At 36.3% G+C, this 21,719-nt stretch overlaps 1 protein-coding gene across 1 annotated transcript in view; it reads right to left on the reverse strand.

Moving 5' to 3' along the window:
- Smp_198360 (putative ankyrin repeat-containing) overlaps positions 1-21,719 on the reverse strand; it is a gene marked incomplete at both ends in the record, with an annotated part of 51,927 nt that overhangs the window by 4,876 nt on the left and 25,332 nt on the right. Inside the window, 7 exons of the mRNA XM_018798557.1 lie at positions 3,569-3,682; positions 4,779-4,874; positions 6,337-6,435; positions 10,168-10,266; positions 11,095-11,193; positions 13,149-13,253; positions 15,657-15,758. Of these exons, the coding sequence (XP_018653487.1) occupies positions 3,569-3,682; positions 4,779-4,874; positions 6,337-6,435; positions 10,168-10,266; positions 11,095-11,193; positions 13,149-13,253; positions 15,657-15,758 (714 nt within the window). The remainder of the gene's footprint in view (positions 1-3,568; positions 3,683-4,778; positions 4,875-6,336; positions 6,436-10,167; positions 10,267-11,094; positions 11,194-13,148; positions 13,254-15,656; positions 15,759-21,719) is intronic.

Raw genomic sequence — 21,719 nt, forward strand, 5'->3', positions numbered from 1 at the left:
AAATCTCCACAAAACCCCTTCTGATAATTAATATAATCTGATTGAGCTGACAGGAGAATTTATGCAACTATTATTCAAAATAAAAGGGTTGAATTTATGAACGAAATGGATTATGAAATGTAGATATACCTTCCAGGTCCTAAATATAGTTTTCAAAATACAATTGAGTGGTCACTGAGTAATGACATATGTTATGTATGTCAATTCCTTCCTAGATCCTAGTTGAATTCTATCGATCGGGTTTTAATGTAACCACTAGTCTAATTGACACTACACACCGTGCAATTCACTGAGATGTGAAGTGATAATTGTTGGTATTCGATAGGATACTTTTAACTTGGATTTCTTGCCATTTGATATTTGTCAGTAAGGGAAGACGTCTTCAGTCTGTAGGAAGTTGATTATGCCTTAGTGGTTCGAACCTGTTTCACTGTGTTTCAGAGCTTCTCTGTAAGATTGAGATATTCGCTTCAACTGATTCTTCAGAAGTGATCAATACTACGTTTATAGAGTCATGAATGTTTCAGTTTCATCTAGATGGCATGTATCAACTAACATAAAACCTAGGTTAAACAGGTTTCGCCTATCGAATAACATCAACCAATGAATACCATCATGATTATCCTAACAGCTTGATTGAAGTGATTATTCTTCGTATACACCTTTACATTAAGAGTCTTATTTTAACAGAAAAAAAGTATAACTCACTTGGCATGGTGCCCGAAATGTGAATGGATGTGTTAAATTCAAACCGTAACCATTTGATAAACGCATATTTTTACTTGATTGTGCTAGTAATGTATCAGTGATACGAAAGATTGTCTCACCATTTGGTAAATAAATCTCATCCCCTTGAATATGACTTGATAAATTACTAAGACTTCGATGTTTTTGATGATAATCATCATCATAATCATCATTTCTATCATAATGTTCTCGATGAATATTTGGTTCTGACAAATCACGACTAATACTAATTTGTGATAGACTTAATGAATGATCATTACTATGTTGATGTTGTCTTTGTCTAGTCCATGCACGACTTGCTTCATAACCTAATGATAATTCACTACCTGATTCAGAACTTGCTGTTGTTCTTGAACAATGATCAACTATGAATTGTATTTCATTATTTTGTTCATTATTTTCTTCTAATTGTAATTGTTTGAATGGATCAATAAATTCTGTCATGATCACATCATCAGGATCATGATCATTTGGAATGGTTGAATGATTTGATGAAATCAATGGATAAGAATATCGATTGGTTGTGTAAGGATCATATAATTTGATCTGATCATTATTATTATTCTCATCATTATCAGTATTATGACGACAATGATGATAAGGATAATCGTGATGTTGTCCAACATATGTATGACTACTTTCTGAATCTTCAGTAGTATCGTTATTTTCATTGTTACTTTGATTATCAATTTTATTATTTAATAAGCGTTTTCGACCATTCGATAATATCTATCAATGTGTGAATAGAAAGAATTGATAAAAGGATAATTTATACTAAATGAATTTAAACTTCACCCCATCGCACAAGCAAGTGGCTATCAGGACCCAGTGGCCGAGTGGATAACGCGATGGCGTTTAAACCGAAAGGTACTGGGTTCGACTTCCAGAGTGAACATCAACTCTGAGATGCAGGTACATCCAGCTGACGAGTCCCTAATAGGACGAGACGCGCGTCAAACTGGATTCCACTGCTAGTCACTATTCATCTTAGCTTACAATGCTTGTGAATTAAGGCAATATCGAGGCAATACGCACATTGTGCACATTTGCCAATTAGAGACTGACCAGTTGCAGTCCTAACACGTCGATGGGAAGATTCAAACAAACAATACTAAATGATAATTTATTTTTATGAAATGTGAAAAGATAGATAGGGGTAGAGATTGTTGAATTTCATAGCGTACATTATGAACTAACATTGATTAGACAGAGAGTGAAAACCAGAAGGCGCTCTGGACAAAACTTTCATCCTGATATATGGTATTCCATAGAAGTGTCAGTTTGCAAAATTAGAAATTAATACACTCAGGTTCTGAGATGAGTGCTTGTCACTTAAAACCAATAAGTTGTCATCCAATGGTTTACATTTCAAACTTTAAGTAATCTGTGATTGGATATAATTTTCTTCTTGTTTGTCAGTGAACAACTATCCCCTCACTAAGCAAATTTGAATGGTGTCTATCAGTGATCTCCAGTATGTATGCTTTATTTTGTTTTAGATTTCTTAGATAAATATACCTCCATCCCAATAGTGATGTTCACATAGAGACATTCGTCGAAAATGCTCAATTTGTTATCCATTAGGATATTGCCTTTTACTTTATGACATTATCTGGGTGGTCTGTTCAGGATGAACATACACTAAATAATCGGAAGATTCAATTAATTATGAATGGAACCAAAGTAGAGGACATGCTTCATTTAACAGTAATTAAGCATGAACGTCTTGAAAGAATATCTCACATGTAGTAGAATAAACGAATGAATGAATAATGCTAAGATTAAATATAGGAAACTAGGTAAAGATGACAAACAACTCAAGTGCCTAATCCGTATGTTACATATGTTCAAACATTGCTGTCTACATGAAGACACAATGCTAGCTTGGATAGTAGTAGGTTGAACAAAAAACTTGACATTACTCCATATAGTCATTAACTGCTCATCTGAGTCATATCGGTCCGTGCAAACTACTCGGTCGGGCGTTACATACGCAGTGAACGGTTGAAGAATATGGGATGCTATATTTGACATTCGGTTACTGTACAAGAGATGTGTTAATTCTTCACCTTCTAGCTCCTGAAATTCATTTATTCTACTGATCGTAGTATGATTAAAAGGTATGACCCGTTGAATAAACAAATGAACTAAACTATTAACGTTATTCTCAGTATATTTGGTAAGTGGGTAAGTAGTGGGATCCTAAACACAAATGTTCTTCCCTTCAGGACTCATCTAACGGATTTAACTGTATCCCAGTGTTGATACTAATCACATCAAAACTCGTCTAGACTTAGTAGCTTGGTATGTAATATGTTGTTATTAGAAGAGGTACGTACTAGGTTCGGGTCTCAGTGTGAACATCAACATTCACATGTAGGTTCATTCAGCTGATGACCTCCAAATATGAAGAAACATGCGTCCAGAATTTCATTACTTTTCACAATCCAACTTCACTCAAACATGTGACTTAGACTGCAATATCAAAGTGGACAACTCAGGATGCCTATTTGCTGAAAGAATCTGATTATCTATGTGGGGGTTATGAAGATTGTTGAAGATTACTAAGATCACGAATCTATCTAAGCCAGATGATCATTAAAAACTTGGAAGCACTTGACAGCCGTTCCATCCTAGCACGAGACTACTCAACAGTGTGCATTCAAGAAATCACTGTAAAGGGGATCGAACTCAAGAACATAGGTTTCACTGTTAAACGTTGAACCTCGAAACCAGTCAACTGAACTTCAATCAGTTGGTTTAATTCAACGAACTTTTTATTACAAACTTCATTGATAAACCGAAGATAACAATCACTTACTTCTCGTGTTCTATAAGACTGTGAGTTAGTTTGTTTTCTGTCTAATATTCTTGTTGTTACATATTTAGTCTGTTGAGTTTGTAAAATTTCATCAATTAATTTTTGAGCATTCACCTAGTTGATTATGATCCAAAAGGTGAGAAAAAAAGAAAAAAAATTATGAAACTAGTAACTAAGTGAATAAATATTTATCTTAAATGGTACTTTCTTATTTATATAGAACAGATAGAATATGACTGGCAATGAAATTCAGGATGTGATTTACCCCCTCCCACATGGGGCTCGTCAGCTGGATATACTTGTATCCTAGAGATGAAGGTCACTCTGAGATTGTACTTTTTCAGAATTGACTCGTATAATAATGACAAGGTATATATGTGGGAGTCAATGAATTTTACAGATTACATCCTGAAATGACCTAGTTAGACAACCAGTGAAAACTTGGAGGAAATGAACAGACATTTCGTTCTAATATGGGACTCTACAAATGCGCACACCCACTATCTCACTGAGGAGCAAATCCTGAGCATTCAGGTCTCGCGGCAGGAGTTTAATATGAAGGTCTTGTACTATGGCGGAAAAACTTTCCAGTGCTTCATAGATCTCGACTTTTTTTCTATTTAAAGTCAGTTCACGATTTAAAATATGATTTTCGGCTAAACGGAAAGCATTCATTGAGTTATATAAATATCAATAATCTGTTGTTCAGTGAAGAGGTTTTCCATATAGACCAGTCTCGAGCCGTGTTAGGTAGCGTCCCCGAATTTCGGTTAATATAATCGTGCTGACTCCAGATAAATAGTTTATCTATACGATTCAGACTAACAGACCATGATTTTATCGAGTAAAACCGTACGTTGGTTTAACAGCCCATATTATTCGTCCAGATAGTTTCCAAACAAAGGAACACCATACGTTGAGATGAAGGATGGTTAGGTATCTATAATACATATTCCAAGCACCTCGTTCGATGAAGATTCACTGCATGGTAAAAGTTCTTCAGTTGATATATGTGATTTAAACTCGGCTATAGCGAATTTAAGCGTTGTTGAATAGAACTAGAAAGGAAGGCGCAGAACAGAGTGGGTTAGAGAATGCTGGTTGGAGGCCTATGTTCCACTACATTAGTTAAAATTAGATAAAAAATAAGAACTATAAACAGAATTACATGATTAAGAAAACTTTCCAATACACATAATATCTCTCTTACTGGATACGTTTTATTCCATCGATCAGCACGTATAATCATATCAACTAATGCAGTATAATTTGCTTTGGCAGCAATCATCAAAGGAGTTTGACTATCCTAGAAGTAATTTCAGTTTGGAAGAGATCAGGTGAGAAAAAAAACATACGTTCAATGTATTATTGAAGACAATAAAATTTCTAATCAATGGAGAAGTTAAAATCTAGAAGTGGACAAACCTGAATTGAAGCATTCATGTGACTAAGACTTACATTGAGAAGAATTGACTGACTGATGGAGGTTTAGTAACGACTGACAATGTTCAGCGAAGACATCATTCATTGATTAGTAAAGTAGTAATGATTACAGGTCTCATCATTCAAAGTATATTTCTTCAGTATCTCTGTCAGTAATGTTATCAACTTCCATCGAAGCTGCTCATGTAGGAAGTGAACTTCCATATGAGCGAAACGCTTACGGCTATTGTCGTTGAGTAATAAGCCATATTGTTTTTTCCCTGCCAATAGTATTGATCAGACTATGAGATGAGCGCTTGGCGTTAGTAAACGATTAGTTCAAACAACTGAGTCTAACAAGATGTTAGTTTTCAGGAAAATAACCTGGTTATAGCATCTATGCTACTGTTTGGAATATCATGGATAATATAAGTACCCTAAGGATTATAATCGAATCTGGCTGAGATAATCTCAGTCGACAGCTCCTTATCATCAGAAGGGATTTTGTGGAGATTTCAGTATTTTCATAGTTGAAATCATGAGTCAATTGAAGCTAGTGGTTAAGCGCTCTGGTTCAAGACTGGTAGGTCCTGGGTTAGAATCTCGCCAGGTGGGTTCGTGGATGCGCGCCGCTGAGGAGTCCCACAATAGGACGAAACGGCCGTACAGTGCTTCCAGGTTTCCCATAGTGGTCTAGTTTCAATTGACTCATGATTATAGCTCCTTATCACTTGCTTCACACAGTACACAACAATCTTAAGTCTACTGCCCAACGTGTCTAGTAAAGTCTAGTTTACATTAATTGGACTAAAGTAACATGAAATTTTTCATTACTTAGTGTAACCGATTACCATTCGTCTGTTTAATTCAAATGAACGTTATTCACTAAAACGTTTTATGTAAACAGAGAAAAATCCTTAATCGGATCAGTTTATGAAAACGACCCGAGTATACATATCATTATTAGAAAAGGTTCGACCTATTCCATTATTAATATTCAGTTCTGAATTCCGATTAGTATTATTTGGGACATTGTGCGGATTGCCCAGACAGCGGTTTTATAGAAAAGATGGAATGTGTCTAACAGTGGATTTCAAGATATGAGTTTCGTCCTACTTAGGACTCATCAGATGGATGTACATGCATCCCAGAGTTGATATTCAGATTGAGACGTAAACGCAATATCTTTCTGTTCAAACAGCAATCCAAAAGGTATCGAGGTTTAATTCTCAACATGAACATCACTCTTGGATGCAAGTACACCTATTTGATCAGTCCTGAATAGGACGAAGAGAAAATCTGTAAAACCAAAATATAAATTGTAAAACAAAACTACCGTTGCTTACTTTATCTTTCAGATCTAATGAAGCACCACAAAATAATAAAGCTTCAACTGCTTCAAGTCTATTTTGTGAAACTGCAAGATGCAATGGAGTTTGTTTATCCTACAAAAACAAAAGGAGAATAAAAACATAATTTTACGACATTAGTCTGCAGACTAGTCCGTTTATCAGACACAAGAAAACTATTCCTGAATTAGTTAACATCCCTGTTACTTAGTGTAACTTATTGAGATTGAATGTGTGAGTTTAATCGTGGCTAGTATAGCCATGTAGGAGGAGAATATCTTATTGGCTGACAAATTATCTACTGCTACTCGGAGGTTGTTTGGTTGGCAAGAGAAGTGAAAACGACCATGATAGGAAAAACTAAATTAAGTTGAATTTATTCTCAACGTTTTCAACGTTCAATAGACATAAATATGACATTTTACGGTCCATTTGATAAGTGAGTGTTGTATATTGAAGCTTAATTTTCACGGAAGATTTCAATTCAGGAGTACAAAATGCCAATACAGCGAAGCCTGACATAACGGATTAGAACAACAAATATAGTGAAAGCTGTAGCTTCAAATAAGATCTTCAGTGAAATTCACACTAATGTTCATCAATCATGTACCATATCATAGCGAAAACAGTTGAAAACGTTACTTACTTACTTACTTACTTACTTACTTACGCCTGTTAATCCCAATGGAGCATGGGCCGCCGACCAACATTCTCCAACACACTCTGTCTTGAGCCTTTTTTTCTAGTTCTATCTAGTTTTTGTTCATTCGTCTCATGTCTGTTTCCATTTCTCGGCATAATGTGTTCTTTGGTCTTCCTCTCCTCCTTTGGCCTTCAGGATCCCATGTGAAGGCTTGTCTTGTGACACAGTTCGATGATTTCCTCAATGTGTGTCCTATCCACTTCCAGCGCTTCTTCCTGATTTCTTCCTCCACTGGAATCTGATTTGTTCTCTCCCACAGTAGGTTGATTCTGATAGTGTCTGACCAACGGATCCGAAGTATTTTGCGTAGACAACTGCTAATAACCACCTGTATCTTCTGGATGATGGCTTTCGAAGTTCTCTACGTCTCTGCCCCATACAGTAGAACTTTGTTGACATTTGTATTGAAAATTCTGATCTTGGTGTTGGTTGACGGACAGTTGTTTTGAGTTGCAGATATTCTTCAGTTGTAAATATGTTGCTCTTGCTTTGCCGATCCGCATCTTCAGATATGCATCAGATCCACTGTATTCATCGATTATGCTGCCTAGATATGTAAAGGTTCCCACATCCTCCAAAGCTTCTCCGTCAAGTGTAAGTCGATTGGTGCATGTTGTGCTGTATCGGAGAGTCTTGCTTTTCCCTTTGTGTATATTGAGAACTACTGCATTTGAGTCTGCTGGTACACTGGGCGTAATCTCCTGCATTTCTTGTTGCGTGTGTGATAGAAGAACCAGATCATCTGCGAAGTTTAAGTCGTCCAGTTGCATTCTAGCTATTCATTGTATCCCGTGTTGAATAGAACATATTTACTAAACATTGAAAACGTTGTGGATTCTATCTGATGTTATTGTCTAATAGACTACTATTTATATATAAGACTAACTAAGAATATAACTGTACAAATTTGGTAAATGACTGACTGTATTTACAATCATACACAATTCTCTAAATTTTTCCATCAAAATCTTGAGCGTCTAAATTTCCATTGTCAAAGAATTTGAAGGTTGAAAAATACCTAGCGGTGAATAAATCAACATTTGATTCCATTGACTGTTAGGATAAGTAATGTACACAACTGTAGGCTACTGTCTGATTAGAGTGCACGTAATGAAATGGTTAGATATATTGAATGATCTAATTCAAAATCAGTCTCAGTGGCGTAGATGTATTCATTCTTCTCATAAATCTTGTAATTAAAAGTCGCCTTATACCCTAATTCACTTTTTTTTCTCTCGAATTAGTTGCTGGTGCCTTATCTTTTCCATTGTCACTGATACTACTGTTATTACTACTACTGTGGTGTGGTCTACTTATATCGTCATAAGTAGTATATGGTGATGGTCAGATATAAAATGTATTTTGGCAGAAGATCGATAAGGAACAAACAGGAATGAAGCGCAATCGGTATGAAAACGTATGAACAATGAAATAAGAGAAGACGGACTGATATTTGCAGAACGAACAGTTAAGATTGAGACAACTGATTGTTATTTTGCATATTAACTGTTCACTGTATGGTTAACAGAATTTAGTGAGATCGTCTATAATTTTGTGCATTAGATTGTCCCCACTTGTGTTCTTGTTCACTACAGTACTTCTGTAGTTCTGTCATTTGTCTTGATAATTTAATCTCATTACGTTGATATTGAACCAATGCATATATATGTGTATTAGGCCCTACGTTGCTTATGACTGATTGATTGACAGTTACGTTCTTGAAAAGGTTTATTGTTCTTTGATTTTTGAGTTTCACTGATCTATAATTAAGGTATGTTAGGGAATGGAACCAGTACATTGTTTCTTAAGGCCCTAGATTGTCCTTCCACTTCGTCCTATCAAATAATGAGTCTGTTTCTTGCTTTCAAATCTCATAAGATCATATACTGCCTACACAACCGACATAATATACAAAAAGTAGTTGATTATATTTCAACTAGATCCGGTCTGTTGATGGTTGTGGAAACATTTTATTTACCAACAGTATAACTCTTTGTGTATATCTTAACCAGCCCAAAATTATAATGGAAGAATGGTTGGATGATTAACATTAATTGAAGCATTGACAGGAGAAATGTTCCGATAAGACTGTTCAGACTATTTAGCAGCATAAATTCAAGATCTGAAGTAGAAAAACTTCCACTGACAAAGTCGAATGTTATATTAGTTGGTTGAAGGCAATCCGTAAGGAACTCTGGTTGATCTAGATTTCGTTCTAGTTCTAGACACTCATCATTAGGGGATAACTAACAATCTTAAGAGAACTAATTTGCTCTTTAGGATTCATGAAGCTTAGAAGGTTAGTATTTAATTAAAAAATACTTCCTATCGAAATAGCCAACCATTTCACCCGTGTTATATAACTTGATGAACACGGTGGATCTGATGCAGATGTGGGGGCGAGGATCGGCAAAACAAGAGCAGCATATTTACAACTGAAGAATATCTGCAACTCAAAGCAACTATCCGTCAACCAACAGCAAGATCAGCATTTTCAATACAAGTGTCAAGACAGTTCTGCTGTATGGGGCAGAGACGTGGAGAACTTCGAAAGCCATCATCCAGGAGATACAGATGTTTATTAACGGATCTCTACGCAAAATACTTCGGATCCGTTGGTCAGACACTATCAGAATCAACCTACTGTGGGAGAGAACAAACCAGATTTCAGTAAGGGAGGAAATCAGGAGGAAGTGCTGGAGGTGGATAGGATACATTGAGGAAATCATCCAACTGTGTCACAAGACAAGCCCTCACATGGGATCCTGAAGGCCAAAGGAGGAGAGGAAGACCTAAGAACACATTACACCGAGAGATCGAAACAGACATGAGAAGAATGAACAAGAATTGGATAGAACTATAAAGGAAAGCCCAAGACAGAGTGTGTTGGAGAATGCTGGTCGGCGGCCTATACTCCATTTGGAGAAACAGGCGTCAGTAAGTAAATAAGTAGGTATATAACTTACCAACTATCTACTGATATCATTGTTATAAATGGTATCATACAGAATTACCTTCTGCTTCGTCACTAGAGAAAGTTAGCAACGGTAATTGAAAGCATACAAAATAAAGAGATTGTAACTAGTCAACTTTTTTTAAGAAGTAATATATTCAAAGAAACTTACCTCATTCACAGCACAAAGATCAAATTTTCTTGAGAACAAAAAATAGATGGTATCTGAAAGATCACATAATGCTGCAACATGTAAGGCTGTATCGCCTACCTAAAAAAACACATTTAACAATGGCATCACTGTATACTGTATATATACATATATATATTATGTAGTTAGAAGTAATCGACATAAAAGCTTGTTTGGCATTCGTTAGTAGGACTGACATCCGCCGTAGTGTTCGAACCTGTGTCACTCAATAGCGCAGTGTTAGACATTACTGATCTTTGAATTTCCTGATAGTTATCTCCAACCAACGCGATGTCATGTTATTTGAACTAGTGAACACTTTGCAGCTTAATTTAGTGCTAAGAATTGAATGAATAGAGCATAAGTTACTAATCAATGTACTACTGTGAAGTTCTATCATAGAATATGATAACGTCCAAATGATCCTCTAGACGTTTGTCGGTTCGTAAGTAAGTATTGTTCCAATCCATTTAATAATTATGTATCTTGACAAAATATTCAATTATTTCATGGACAGAGAAAACTAACAGCACTCAACTAAGTGTTCATCAAACAGCTCCCTATATCATTATTACGTTCAAACAAATACGGAATAGTTCTTCAACTGATCACTAAGACCTAACTGCATACTTAAAGGGACTATCATTCCACATGAGAATCAAATCAGCATTACTCAATGCTACTATTCAACTCATTCTCTAACTTTTTAGATATTTCTATCAATCAATTATTGTTAAAAATACTGTACACTATGTCAATTCACTTAGACAATTAAAGGTCACCGTAAATTGCAACTTGATCGACAAGATTTGATCAGTACTAAATGAAGAATAGACAAGAATAACATTGATTACGGTTAACTAACTGATCAGTGTAGATATATATGTTATATGTACATTTTTGGCTTACTTTGCTTGTTTTCTCACGACTTGCCTTATTTTCAATAAGCAGATCAATACACTTGTGAAATCCTCTTCGAGAACATTCAATTAAAGGACAATCACGAGTCTAAAAGTTAAAAAAAGTGTTTGGTTTTAAAAGAACCTAGAAAGTATGGAAGAAGTCAATATAAATTTATTCCAGATTTCTTAGATCGTTTTTCTGTAATGTTGGTTATCGTTTATATTTGACTCAACACTAGATACGGGCTCACATGACATGCAGACGCAAAGGCGAGGATTGGTAAAGCAAGGAAAACATTCTTACAATTGAAGAACATATCGAACTCAAAACAACTAACAAAGTCAGAATATTCAATACAAACATCGAAACAGTTCTATTGTACAGAGTTGAAACTTGAAGAACTACTACAAACGTCATCAAAATGTTATAAGCATTTATAAACAATTGTCTACACAAGATACTTAACGTTCGTTGGTCGGAGGTGAATAGAACATACATTGCAGAAATCATCAGACTGAATTACGAGGGAAACGCTAACTCGGAATCCTGAAGAAAAATGGAAAAGAGGAAGGTCAAAGAACACACTGTGTCGGGAATCGGTAGCGGACATTAAAGGGATGAATAGCAACTGGGAAAAACTGGAAAGGATTGCTCAACACAGAGCTGGATAAAGAATGCTGGTGTACTGCCTATGCTCATGTGGGCCATCAGTAAGGATAATCCTTTGGGCTATGAAGAAATAGACATACGCTATTGGTAGAAAATCTAGCTTGACTATCTAGGAGACACGTATTTAAATTTAGGGATGAGCTGTCTATATATTCTCGATTCGATTTAGCTACATAAAAGCTTCTTTATCTTTTGTCGGCTTACTCAATTAAGTAGCTTGTTAGGCTTGTGTATCAGAAGCTAACTTCGACTCAATAACCAGTGAAAACTAACTATCCCCAGATACGTCAATTCTCAATTAAATAAAAAGATGGATATATGTTCAGTGGAGCTAAACAGTGAAGTAGAATGATAAGGTTATGAATAGTTGAAACGTGATAAATTTAATTTGAACAGGTTATAAAGTTAATCATGTTAATGGTAAGTCGCCTAAATTGATCATACTCCGAGATCATCAAACGACTGAAGTAGTATTTATCAGGTCAGTTATAAGACAGGGATCTATGTTCAAAACGGAAATTGTTGAAGCATTTTTCTTGTCTTAAACGATAACAGACGCAATAAGTCAATATCCATCTCAACTACGGAATGACTGAACTCGATGAGTGTCCATATCTCATCTTCTTTATATTCTTGTCAGTTAACCTTAGTTATTATTAATATTTATGATTTGCAGATAGTAGTCATGTTGGATTAACATTAGTTGGGAGTATCATTCAAAATGAAGTAACACTTGATAACTACTATACCGAACTGAGTGAAATCAGTTACTTTTGAGTTAATACATAAAAGAAACAGATATTTCCATCAGTTATTTTCACCTTTACTTTCATAGGCGGGTTTTTAGTCACAAAATGGATTAGGCTGAAGATGAGATACTCCCAGAGTTTCCATATAGGAGCTGTTGATTTTACTACATGGTAACTCCCCGAACCTATGATCTAGAAGTCTAATCCATAAGGTAATGTAGTAACGTCAGTAGATGGCGTCCCATGACAGCCAGTGACAAAATTAGGTTCACAGGCAACTTGTTACTTAAGGATACTGGAGCTTATGCACACCATTCGTCTGGAAGTAGAATTTTTCAGATCCCCTGGATGTACCTTCCTAATCCGTCAACCCGGTTTATTCTCTAGACATTTGCTCCAAGTCCTTCCACGTCTTATCTGGTAAGTAGGACCTACTTCGCATAAACCACAAACGGACTTATAACGGAATTTCGAGAGGTGGAGAGGACTTGTCTCAACTTCGTCAGTACTAGGGCATTTGATGATACCATGTTAATAAAGACATCAAGTAGAAACCATTGCTTAATGAGATAAGATGTTATTGTCTGTTTTCAAAAAAACTTAATCTTATGAAATTTAGAAGAAAACTTAAAATAATCCAACCTTTGTTTCAATGTCTGGATTTGCACCAGCTTCTAAAAGTAGTCGAACACAATGTTGTTGATTGTTTTCACAAGCCAAATGTATTGGACTACATCCTGAGTTATCCTAAAAGAAAATTAATAAAAGACAGTACGATTATATATCATGCCGGGTAAGTATATTTTTACATTAGTGACAAATTAACAACATTCAAATACTATATAACTGTTAGGTGATTGAAGTTAGTCTGCATGAGCCCCCACATGCCCTGGTACGGCCAGGGAAGTCCTACTCACTGCCTTCTCACACCACGGGTTTTGTTTACGAAATTGACAGGACGAAAAGCGAATGTCCGGCGCTTTAACCGGGTTGGTGGACACGGAAAGTTCACCTAGGGGAGTTGGAAAACACTGATTCCAAACCAATGGTACACATGGACTGGCTCCAGTATCCTGAAGGAACAAATGGCGTATGAACCAATCGTTGGTCACCGGCTACCATGGGACTGCATCTCCTCACGACGCTCCACTGCCTTGTGGGTTAGACCTTCAGGTCAAAAACTCGGTGTTTGGCCCCCTAAGAAAACCGCCTGCTTCAGTCTGGGCACCTGGGTAGTATCACAGCCCTCACACAAATCAAATGGCGAAGTGAACATAGAAGTGTCTGAGAATCAATGGGTTAGTGGGAGAGAAGCGTGCGTTAATCTCAGCTGTAGATTGTTCGTAACAGTCAGAATGTATCATCGGTAAAGGTTAAGTAAATCAGGTTAATTAGAAGAGAATTTTTGGTAAATTGAACTGGGACTTAGAAACAACATTCTTGTCACCCCTCAGAATTATCTAAGAACACTCTCAACGTTACAACTGAACAGATAATAACATTGAGTAGATACACAACGGAAATTATCAGAATAAACTAGATAGTTATAGATGTTATCTAGCAAAGATGATAGAAAAGTAGATGTTGAAGCTGATAACAAATTGAGGAATAGTACTTCGAATAAGACAAAGCAAAGTTTAAATCTAAAGATTTACAGACAGAAGTTTGGGCGCTTTAATCATTTCGACATCGGCTTTCCACGATAAAACAGTCCCATAACCGAATTTCAGAATACAGTTAGGTTGTTAGTAGTGGAATCAAGTATGCGAGTATAATCCTATTTGGAACTCGTTAGCTAGATATACCGGCCAAAGAAATAACTTATAGTTTCACTCAGGAATTCGAAACCACTACATTTCTCATTTCAGTCAACCACTTACTTGTGCAAAGGATATGAATTTTAATTGAATTTATAGTAGTTTACGCTTATCCCAGTGTCGATATTTTGACTGCATTTTGTTCAGTTTTAGTTAGCGTCTGTGCATCATCTCATTATAACCATTATGTTCCAGGTTTTTACAGGATAGATAACTAAGTGGATAACGCGTTGAGGGTTTTGAAGAGAGAGGATTCGGATCCAGGGGAAAAATAATAAGCTATTTTGTTGGCAAACATAACCGTATTTGTGAGAGTTATACTACTGACAAATATTTACAGTAATAAGTAAAGTGAAACTATAACTAGTAACGGTGGGATCTAGGACGTGCGTTTCGTTCTATTTGAGACTTGTTACTTGAATTTACCTACATTTAAACATTGATGTTCATCATATTGACGTCTGAATACAGCATCTATTACTTTGAACGCAACCTTATCCACTTTGCTACTGAGTTCAGATAACATAAATGTAGTCAGCTGGTATGTATTCATATATAAGAGCTTGTATTATTCGATTGTTAATATTAGGAATGGTCATTAATCTATTTTTACTGGAACATGTGTACCCTGAGAAAACGTCTATTACTATATGGTTACTAGTCTAGTTGAATAGATATCATGTACTCTGTTTAAATTTGGAGTGATTACAAGTAAAACTGAATAATCCAGGATATAATCCCATATGCAGCATCGATTGGTGCGAGATTTTAGTCACTCCTTACTGATGAATACCAACCAGTATGAACCCGAAAGTCGATTGGACTCTGCTGCCAACTCTCTTTAGCTTTTAAAATCTGAGATAGAAACATAACATCGAATTCACTTAGTATTGTTTGTTTGAATCTTCCCATTGATGTTTAGGACTGTAACTGGTCAGTCTCTTATTGGCCATATGTGCATACTGTGCGTATTACAAGTATACAACATCAAGTGAATATAACTTCACCCCACTGCACAAGCAGGTGGCTATCAAGACTGAGTAGCTGAGTGGATAACGTGATGGCATTTGAAGTGAAAGGTACTAGGTTCGAGTTCCAGATTGAACATCAACTGTGAGATTCAGGTACATTCAGCTGACGAGTCCTGAATAGGATGAAACGAGCGTGAAAGTGGATTCCACTGTTAGCCACTATCCGTCTTTGCTAATGAAACATAATATCGTTCTTAACCCTGATAGAATCCATCCTTCTTTGGTTAGTTGTTAACTACTACATAGGAACAAATCAAATATAACGTTGATTAGTTTCTAAGCGATAATAATCGATTACTTACTAATTCATTAATTTTTGATTTGAGTAATTCCACTGATAATAAATAATATAATGTATCAATATGACCATTCTTGGAGACAAAATGCAATGCATTTCTACCATACTAAAAAAAAACAAAAGCCAATATAAGAATGATAATAAGATTTACATTTCAATAAGGATAATGATATATAGACTGGTTACATTTGTACTTCAGTTTTAACATGGAATGCTTGAAGAAACTATCGACCTTTATTGTTTAAAACATGCTTACTTACTTACGCCTGCTACCCTTCGTGGAGGAGCATAGGCCGCCCACCAGCATTCTCCACCCAACTCTGTCCTGAACAATCCTTTCCAGTTGTTATTCATCCTTTTCATATCTGTTTATTCCTTCAACTCCCAGGGCAGAGTTTAAATGGTTTGAATTATTTTTTCTGGTTAGCGTTTTTTTAGCGAGTTAGTTTTTCTTCGGGATGGGGTCGCTAAACCCATGCCCAACCCTCCTCCTTTACCCGGGCTTGGAACAGGCAGTAACTCTAGAAGAGCTACAGGCGGAGTTGCTTAAAACATGAAGTGATCTTAATTAGATAACTTTGAAATTCAGGAAGTATTAGGTGGTGAATTAGTTTTAGTATGATAACTCGTCAGCAGGGTACATTTCCAACCCTATCACAGATTGAGTGCATCACATTCAGGTGACTAAGGGAATGATAAAACTTCAGACTATTAAGGTGTCAACCAACGGTCTACAAGTATAAGGCCAATCCATTTATGCTATTTCACAAACATCTTAGCCTTTTATGAACAACTGATTCACACTCAATATATATGAGCTCCTTGCTAGTCATAAGTAACAGAATGATTATTATTGGTCTATAAGCATGAATTTTAAACCCTCTCTGAGAGATCAGGAAATCTTGGGTTGGATCTATGGCAATATCGTAGATGCGTACTACTTGTGGATCACATACTGCGACGAAACAGACATTCAAAGATTCTGGTTTACATTACTAGTTTATTCGTAATGTAAACTATACATTTGTTCAACTTCAGTATATTAAATAAAGCAAGAACAAACATTGATGCAGAATAGTATGAATTCATATTATTTCGAGGTTTCTCGTCAGCTGCTTACAAACCAAAATTGTGATAGAATTTTACATGAAGATAGTGTGAAACAATTGACATAAATGAGTGTAAATAACGTGATTACAATAATAACTATATATATATGCTAGAAACAGGTCAGAGGTCAAGAGAGGGAGGTTAATCCAGGGTGGGTGGTGTATTAATTTAGTGAAGTTCATAAATTGTGTGATAATTGTAGAGATTAATGGAATTGACTAATGATAAGGTAGATTACGTAATAATAATTAAATAGGGTTTGGAAAGTTAAGATGATTTAAGAGGATCAGGTGGTGGAAATGTGTGAATAAAATTTATTTTAAGAATTAGGCAATAGGGGGGGGAGTGTAAAATTATCTTAGAATAAGTAAATGAATAAAATAACCAAAACACAAAACAAACAGAAACAAAGGGATTACCAGGGTAGTGATAAGTTTATTAAAGTCTCTTTTTGGATGCATAAGTCCGGTTTCAGTTTCTTAATTGCAATGGCTTCAGCAAAGCGGAGAGTGGTAGTGGTTCTTTGTCTATTGATAATTTTAAACGCGCACATAATATCGACGGTATGCCCGGTGTCAAGTAGATGCCGAGCTATTGCACTGTTAAAAGCTTTAGTCCCTCGCAGCGTCAAGTTCTTCGGAATATGCTCAGAAATGCGAACCTGTACTCTTCTCTCAGTTCTTCCAATGTATGTGCTACGGCACGTACATGTGAATTGGTAAATGCAGTTGGAGCAACAGAGGGGAGAGGACTTGTCGATTTTCGTTTGTTTCAGTGAACAGTATGTTTTCCATAACGTAGTCACTTTGGCTGCCGGGTAGGTCACTTTTAAAGCGGAATTAATTCTGTGATTGATAATTCCGGCGACTTCATCTCCTTTGAAACGTAAGGATAGGAAGCAGGTTTTCTTTTCAACTGTATCATGCTTAATCGGAGGGTTTGTATTAGCATATTTGTGGATGAATTTATCCGGATATGCATTTTCGCGTAGGCATTTGGTGATTGTAGTAATTTCTTCTTCAAGGCATTCTTTTGAGCAGATTTTTCGTGCGCGGTCAAAAAGGTTTCGCACAATACCCTTTTTATAGCTCATTGGACAGAAGCTGTTAAAGTTGAGATAAACTCCGCTCCAAGTATTTTTGCGGTGAATGTGTCTTTGTAGTGTGCCGTCCGATGTTCGCCTAATTCCAATATCTAGGAAATGGAATTTATCATCAACTTCATGTTCCATGGTAAATTCTATATCTTTGTGTACTTTATTGAACAGACTTAGTAGGTACATGGAGTGTTGGTGATTTTTGCAGACAAGGAACGTGTCATCCATATATCTGCAGTAGAGTGCGGTACTGTCGATTGCGTGCTTCAGTTTCTTTTGTTCCAGATGTCCCATAAAAATGTCGGCAAGAATTGGGCCTAGAGGGCTGCCCATTGCTATTCCATCAATCTGTCGGTACAGAACATTGTTAAATTTAAATTGTATGTTTTTTGTACACAAAAACAGGAGCTGTTTAAATTCCTGGGGTGGTAAAGGCAGGAGTTCTAAATATTCACATATGACCTCTGCCGTTTCTTCAAGGGGGATATTTGTGAAAAGCGAAGAGACATCAAATGAAACCATGAATTTGTCAGAGACATTAAGGTTGTCAAGTTTTTGTACAAATTCAAAGCTGTCTTTCAAACTGTAGGCTGCTAGTTTTTTGCGGATTGTTTCCAAGCATCTAGTAAGCCAACGGGCAAGTTTATGGAAAGGTGATTTGGCCATCGATAATATTGGTCTTATAGGGACGTCGGGTTTATGTGTTTTGGGTAGCCCATATAAGTATGGCAATTGTGACCCTTTTGGTTTAAGTTCGTTATACGTATGATTATCTATTAGATTTTTCTTAACAAGTTCTCTCAACTTTCTTAAGACACGTTTCTCTGTCGCATCTGTTAAGTCTTTCTGGGTATTGTCAATGATAAATCTAGTGGAGTTATTTAAAATGGTCATTACATTATTGATATATTCATCTCTGTTAAGAATGACTACACTGGAACCCTTATCCGGACGAAGTAGCATTATTGTTTCGTCTTTAATAAGTTTTTCCAATGCTTGATGGTGGTCTTCGGTGAACACCCTTGAGTGTGGGATTGGTGTCGTATTGGTGTCATATCCCAAGAAAATGCAACAGAATAGACACTGAGACCCAGTTTGAATACTTATATCAACAACTGTCAGACTTTAAACCCATGAACGACGAAAAGCACAGTTGGTTTAAATCTAAATTAGTGGATATCACAAACCAGTATGTTACGACACCAATCCCACACTCAAGGGTGTTCACCGAAGACCACCATCAAGCATTGGAAAAACTTATTAAAGACGAAACAATAATGCTACTTCGTCCGGATAAAGGTTCCAGTGTAGTCATTCTTAACAGAGATGAATATATCAATAATGTAATGACCATTTTAAATAACTCCACTAGATTTATCATTGACAATACCCAGAAAGACTTAACAGATGCGACAGAGAAACGTGTCTTAAGAAAGTTGAGAGAACTTGTTAAGAAAAATCTAATAGATAATCATACGTATAACGAACTTAAACCAAAAGGGTCACAATTGCCATACTTATATGGGCTACCCAAAACACATAAACCCGACGTCCCTATAAGACCAATATTATCGATGGCCAAATCACCTTTCCATAAACTTGCCCGTTGGCTTACTAGATGCTTGGAAACAATCCGCAAAAAACTAGCAGCCTACAGTTTGAAAGACAGCTTTGAATTTGTACAAAAACTTGACAACCTTAATGTCTCTGACAAATTCATGGTTTCATTTGATGTCTCTTCGCTTTTCACAAATATCCCCCTTGAAGAAACGGCAGAGGTCATATGTGAATATTTAGAACTCCTGCCTTTACCACCCCAGGAATTTAAACAGCTCCTGTTTTTGTGTACAAAAAACATACAATTTAAATTTAACAATGTTCTGTACCGACAGATTGATGGAATAGCAATGGGCAGCCCTCTAGGCCCAATTCTTGCCGACATTTTTATGGGACATCTGGAACAAAAGAAACTGAAGCACGCAATCGACAGTACCGCACTCTACTGCAGATATATGGATGACACGTTCCTTGTCTGCAAAAATCACCAACACTCCATGTACCTACTAAGTCTGTTCAATAAAGTACACAAAGATATAGAATTTACCATGGAACATGAAGTTGATGATAAATTCCATTTCCTAGATATTGGAATTAGGCGAACATCGGACGGCACACTACAAAGACACATTCACCGCAAAAATACTTGGAGCGGAGTTTATCTCAACTTTAACAGCTTCTGTCCAATGAGCTATAAAAAGGGTATTGTGCGAAACCTTTTTGACCGCGCACGAAAAATCTGCTCAAAAGAATGCCTCGAAGAAGAAATTACTACAATCACCAAATGCCTACGCGAAAATGCATATCCGGATAAATTCATCCACAAATATGCTAATACAAACCCTCCGATTAAGCATGATACAGTTGAAAAGAAAACCTGCTTCCTATCCTTACGTTTCAAAGGAGATGAAGTCGCCGGAATTATCAATCACAGAATTAATTCCGCTTTAAAAGTGACCTACCCGGTAGCCAAAGTGACTACGTTATGGAAAACATACTGTTCACTGAAACAAACGAAAATCGACAAGTCCTCTCCCCTCTGTTGCTCCAACTGCATTTACCAATTCACATGTACGTGCCGTAGCACATACATTGGAAGAACTGAGAGAAGAGTACAGGTTCGCATTTCTGAGCATATTCCGAAGAACTTGACGCTGCGAGGGACTAAAGCTTTTAACAGTGCAATAGCTCGGCATCTACTTGACACCGGGCATACCGTCGATATTATGTGCGCGTTTAAAATTATCAATAGACAAAGAACCACTACCACTCTCCGCTTTGCTGAAGCCATTGCAATTAAGAAACTGAAACCGGACTTATGCATCCAAAAAGAGACTTTAATAAACTTATCACTACCCTGGTAATCCCTTTGTTTCTGTTTGTTTTGTGTTTTGGTTATTTTATTCATTTACTTATTCTAAGATAATTTTACACTCCCCCCCCTATTGCCTAATTCTTAAAATAAATTTTATTCACACATTTCCACCACCTGATCCTCTTAAATCATCTTAACTTTCCAAACCCTATTTAATTATTATTACGTAATCTACCTTATCATTAGTCAATTCCATTAATCTCTACAATTATCACACAATTTATGAACTTCACTAAATTAATACACCACCCACCCTGGATTAACCTCCCTCTCTTGACCTCTGACCTGTTTCTAGCATATATATATAGTTATTATTGTAATCACGTTATTTACACTCATTTATGTCAATTGTTTCACACTATCTTCATGTAAAATTCTATCACAATTTTGGTTTGTAAGCAGCTGACGAGAAACCTCGAAATAATATGAATTCATACTATTCTGCATCAATGTTTGTTCTTGCTTTATTTAAATTCATAAAGGGAACCAATTGTATGAAATTTCAGTATATTAAATGTTTTGTTTTTGTTATTCATACATGTTCGTTTCTTAACTTTGAGCCATATATAAACCAACTAATGAGGTGTTTTGAAGTGATGATGAGGTTTACTTTGTTCTGAAAATTCTGTTCACAAAAGAAACAAACATGTTCGTAAGTCGGAATCAAATGAGTAATTCACATCAAAGAATGGGGTTATTTTATCTGAACGAATTCTAGTGACAAGCCATAACCAGTAGAATTCATTGGTGTTGGGTGTGAGGCAGCTATATACAGCAGTCAGAGGTATATGGCTACACAATGTCGCGAATGGATTGAAGTTAGACATGTAAACCAATGGATAATGGGTCGGTATCTCGAATTTCAACCTCTCTCTAAGAGATCTGAGGATCCTGGGCACAATTCCTGGTGACTTGGTTGTTGATGTGCA

Source organism: Schistosoma mansoni, chromosome 7 (genome assembly GCF_000237925.1).
Source record: "Schistosoma mansoni strain Puerto Rico chromosome 7, complete genome".
In the NCBI taxonomy this organism is placed as follows: domain Eukaryota; kingdom Metazoa; phylum Platyhelminthes; class Trematoda; order Strigeidida; family Schistosomatidae; genus Schistosoma; species Schistosoma mansoni.